Source organism: Mandrillus leucophaeus, unplaced genomic scaffold, assembly GCF_000951045.1.
Source record: "Mandrillus leucophaeus isolate KB7577 unplaced genomic scaffold, Mleu.le_1.0 Scaffold43, whole genome shotgun sequence".
Lineage (NCBI taxonomy): Eukaryota > Metazoa > Chordata > Mammalia > Primates > Cercopithecidae > Mandrillus > Mandrillus leucophaeus.
Genome location: NW_012104587.1, coordinates 591,336 through 595,747, shown reverse-complemented (window position 1 = coordinate 595,747; position 4,412 = coordinate 591,336). Strand labels below are relative to the sequence as shown.

Genomic DNA, 4,412 nt, shown 5'->3' with positions numbered 1-4,412 from the left:
TCCCGGGGAGGGTCCACCCCCAGGGGGGCTCAGGTGGTGAACCCCGCTGGAGCCAGGCATCGCAGGCTGCCCGTGAGAGTAGGAGGCCGAGCTGGCTGGAGCAGAGATGTCAGGGAAGCAGCTGCGGGGAAGGGTAGCGGCTCAGCTCCAGCCAGGACCCCGGCCCCAGCAGGGAAGTAGCCGCCCCCTCCCCGCAGGGAACTCTGGAGATTTCGGAGGAGTCAGTGGCTGGGAAAGGACGAGGAGCAGCTTTCAGAGGTGGGACCACAGGTGGGACCACGGGAGACCCCAGGTCCGGCCCTCAGACCTCCCTGGTGACAGAAGAGAGACAAAGGGCTGGGGGCTGGGCAGGTGCAGGGCAGGCAAGGGGGCCACTTACAGGTCGGAGGCATCCTCCTTGCTGATGTACTCCTCCAGGATGCTGGTGTCTATGTTGGAGGGCTCCAGGGCACCATTGATGTCGTGGCCTGCAGGGCAGGAGAGGTGGGCTAGGGAAGGGGCCCAGCTCCCTGCAGACCCTGGGCATCTGGGACCAACCCTCCATCCCTGCCCAGGCTAGCCATCCAAAACAGATGCCCCTGCTCCTTTCCACCCAAGTATCCATGTGGGGGCCAGCTCTCACCTCCACTGCCTGGCACCCCTCCAGGAAGCGCTGATAATGACCCCCGCCCCAGCACAAGGCCCCCTTGAGTCTCAGAGGAGAGGGGCCCAGGGCACGGATCTGGGTACAGAGAGGCCGATCCTGCCACGCCCCTTTCTAGCTGTGTGACAGGGAGCAAGTCCTTTCCGCTCATCTGTCAAATAGGGTCACTGTCCCTCTCTCTTATGGGGTGCTGTGAGGCACAAATGAGGTGCTTACTGAGTTGAGAGCCCCATGGGTGCCCACTGCCCTCGATGGGATGGCTCGGACCCAACAGGCACTGTCCTGCCCTGTCCTCCAGGGGTCAGTTCCAGATGGCCTAGCTCCAGGCACGCAGGAGCACGAGGCCTGGCTGAGTGGGACCGTATATCCTGGGGGCCCACAGGGCTGTGGGAGCCTCCTGCACCCAGGCCCTGGCCGCAGCGGGGAGTGGGGATCAGGATCAGGAGAGCTCCCTGCACCCTCACTGGATATGCCCATCACCCTCTGGGGCACGGGCTGGGGAACTTAGCCCCCTTTTTCCAGAGGAGGCAGAAGCCTAGAGAGGGAAGGGCTTGCCCCGGGCTCCCAGCAGGGAATGATGGCCGCCAGAGCTCCACTCCTCTGCCTGCTGCCCTCTCCTGGGCCCTCTGCGCTGGCCCCGGCCCCACCAAGGGGAGGGGCCCCTAGAGGAAAGGCAGCCAGGGCTCTTGGGCATCATGAGGGAGGACGGGGGAGGTGCCGGCCTTTCCCCTCCCAGGGTCACCTTGCGGGGGGAGCCAGAGGGCGGGGTGATAAGGGGGCTGACGTGGGAGATGCGTCAACCCCGATAATGGAGGACAGCCCCACCTACACAGCTGACCCAGGCTGGCCAGCCCCACTGAGGCAGGAGGGCTCCTCCCACAGGCCTCTGAAGCCTGAGTCTGGGGTCTGCCCTCTTCTGTTGAGCTCAGACAGGTCCAGGAACAAATCCTGGCTCAGCCACTCCCTGCTGAGTGATCTTGGGCAGGTCACACGCACTCTCTGAGCCTCAGTCTCCTCATTCGTGCAATGGGGACACGTACAGCTAGGGCTTCATGGGGCTGTTTTGAGTATGAAATGAGATGAGGTGTGTGAAGTGCTGGCCACTTAGTGGGTGCTCAGCGGTCAGAATAGCCGTCCTCACTTCCCAGCCCCAGAGCCCTGGGGTCCCTGGGAGCCCCCCGCCCAGGCCCCTCCCTGGCCCCAGCCGGCATTTCAAGAATGCTGAGCCCCGCTTAGGTGATTAATGAGCGGCTAAGCCCTCCTAGGAGTCACGCGCTGCCTGCGACAGGCCAGGGCCCTCCTGCTGACCCCCACCCCCAGCTCACCCAGCTAGGAACAAGGGACACCCACCACGCACCACCAATGGCCGTCCAGGGCGGTGCGGCCCGGGGCAAGAGCAGCTTCTCCAGCTGGGCGTGGCCACTGCGCGTGCCTGGGTTCCAGGACCCTGCCTCTGCTCAGGCCCCACCCTGCCGTAACCACGGGTCCTATTTATTGAGTGCCTACTGTGTGCCAGGCACTTTGTGAGTCAAATACATTAATAATCACAGGAGTTTCTTGTCTTTACTTTTTTTTTTTTTTTTTGAGACGGAGTCTTGCTCAGTTTCCCGGGCTGAAGTGCAGTGGCACAATCTCGGTTCACTGCAACCTCCGCCTCCCTCCCAGGTTCCAGCAATTCTCCCACCTCAGCCTCCCGAGTTGCTGGGATTACAGGCGCCCGCCAGCACACACGGCTAATTTTTTGTATTTTTAGCAGAGATGGGGTTTCACCATGTTGGCCAGGCTGGTCTGGAACTCCTGACCTCAGGTGATCTGCCCGCCTCAGCCTCCCAAAGTGCTGGGATTACAGGCGTGAGCCACCATCCCCAGCCTAATCACAGGAGTTTCTTATGCACAAGGCATCCTGCAGGCTCTTCACCTGCAGCGTGTTACTCAACCCTCCCAGCCCAGAATGGTGACCATGACAGAGACAGTGACTTGACAGTGGCTCACAGTATCTCCCAGTGCTTCTCAACTCATCATGGTGATGATGACAAAGACAGTGGCAGTGACAGTGACTGCAGCTCACACTGACTGCCTACCAGGCCCAGCACGATTCTAAGTGCTTTATGCATTTTCCCTCTCTAAACAGTGGGAATGTTCAAATAGGTACATGATCACCATCCCCACGGTTCAGAGAGGTCAAGTCTCTTACCCTAGGCAACACAGCAAGGAGGATTCCAGCCAGGTGCAGGGGCCTGACTCCAAGGGGGAGGGTGTGGCTAGCGGTTGCTGTGCCTTCCCCACCCCACCTGGAGCATCACCCCCACTCTGGCCGCTGAAGCTGCAAGTTTTTGAGCCTGAACTTGGAATCTACAGTGAATGATGGGCTGATGCAGCCATAGTGTTGCTATTTATAACAGACCCAGCCCCCTCCTCTCCTGGCCAGGAGCACTCCTAATCGCCCCTAATCCTCCTGCCCACCTCCCTCGGGATAGGGGGCCTCAGGCAGAGGCATCCTGGGAGACCCTAACGAGAACCAGATGTGCTTTGGGGGAGGAGGGACCCTCCCGTGCCAGGGTCCGGGCGGACGGAGGACGGAGGAAGGAGGTGGGAGGAGGGAACTGATGGGGCAGCGTTGCGGGGAGGCCAGTGGGTGGGGAAGAAGTTTGAGGGTTGGGGGCTCGGAGGGCCTCCTGAGGAACGCTGACCCCACACCTTCTCCTGGAAGCCCTGGAGGCCACGTCGTCTCTTCCCCACGCCGCTCGGCCCCCAGCCCGCCCGTGAACCACACTGGAGATTTCTAACAGACATTCCAGGTGGACGAGACGAGGGTGGGGGCTTGCCAAAGCCCAGGGATTGCTGAGGCTGGGATACAGCCCCTAAGAACCCAGGACGGGGGCAGGGTCCCATGGGCACCCTCTTGGGAGCACCTCTCCCCACTGCTCCCCAAAGAGCCCCAGAACATCACTGGAGCCCAGCCAGGGGTACCTGCCAGGCAGAACGTGGAACATGGGCCACATGGCTCACTCTGATCCTCAAGACCTCTCTGAGAGAAGGGAAGCCGGGCCCGCCAGACGCCGCCCAGGGCCCAATAACCCGAAAACAGCACCATGAGCTCACAAACCAGCATCTCTGTCCTTCGCTTCTCAAACCCTTCAACAGCTTCCCACTGCTTGGGAGAAATCTGGAGCCCTCTGGCAGTCCAAGGCCTGACATGGTCTCCTGCCTGCCCGTGACTGCCTTTTCTCCTTCCCCAGGTCCCCTCCCTCCCCTCCTCTCAGTGGTCGGCCCCTGCGGTCAGCCCCTGCCTCCTTCCCATCCTCCATCCCACATCAAGGCCTTCACACGTGCCGTTCCATGCTGTTCCTATTCACGCTTTAGGTTTTGTCTTAAATGTAAATTCCCCCAAGAGGCCATCTCTGACTCTCCCATTCTCTTTAGCAAGGGATGGGCAGGGGCGTTGTAATTCCTCATCAGCTCTTTACCCTCCCGCCTACACACACCCTGTTGGGCAGGATGGGCGTCTGTCCACCACCCACCCACCAACCACAGCTCACTCGCCCAGTGGCTGCTCTGTGCCCAGCCCTGTGCCATGCACTTTACATGGCTCATATTGAATTCTCATCCCAACCCTACAAGGTAGGTGATTTTCTTTTTCTTCATTTTACAGATGAGGAAACTGAGGCTCAGAAAGGATAGGCATGTGCCCATAGCTTACAGGGGCAGGTGCTGGGCTATAAGCGCTGCCCTGTTCTGTCTCTCTGGGATATAGTATGCCAGCACACAA

At 60.5% G+C, this 4,412-nt stretch overlaps 1 protein-coding gene across 1 annotated transcript in view; it reads right to left on the bottom strand.

Moving 5' to 3' along the window:
• MYRF (myelin regulatory factor) overlaps window positions 1–4,412 on the bottom strand; it is a 45,831-nt gene that overhangs the window by 32,694 nt on the left and 8,725 nt on the right. The window contains exon 2 of the mRNA XM_011993341.1: window positions 380–467. Within this exon, the coding sequence (XP_011848731.1) occupies window positions 380–467 (88 nt within the window). The remainder of the gene's footprint in view (window positions 1–379; window positions 468–4,412) is intronic.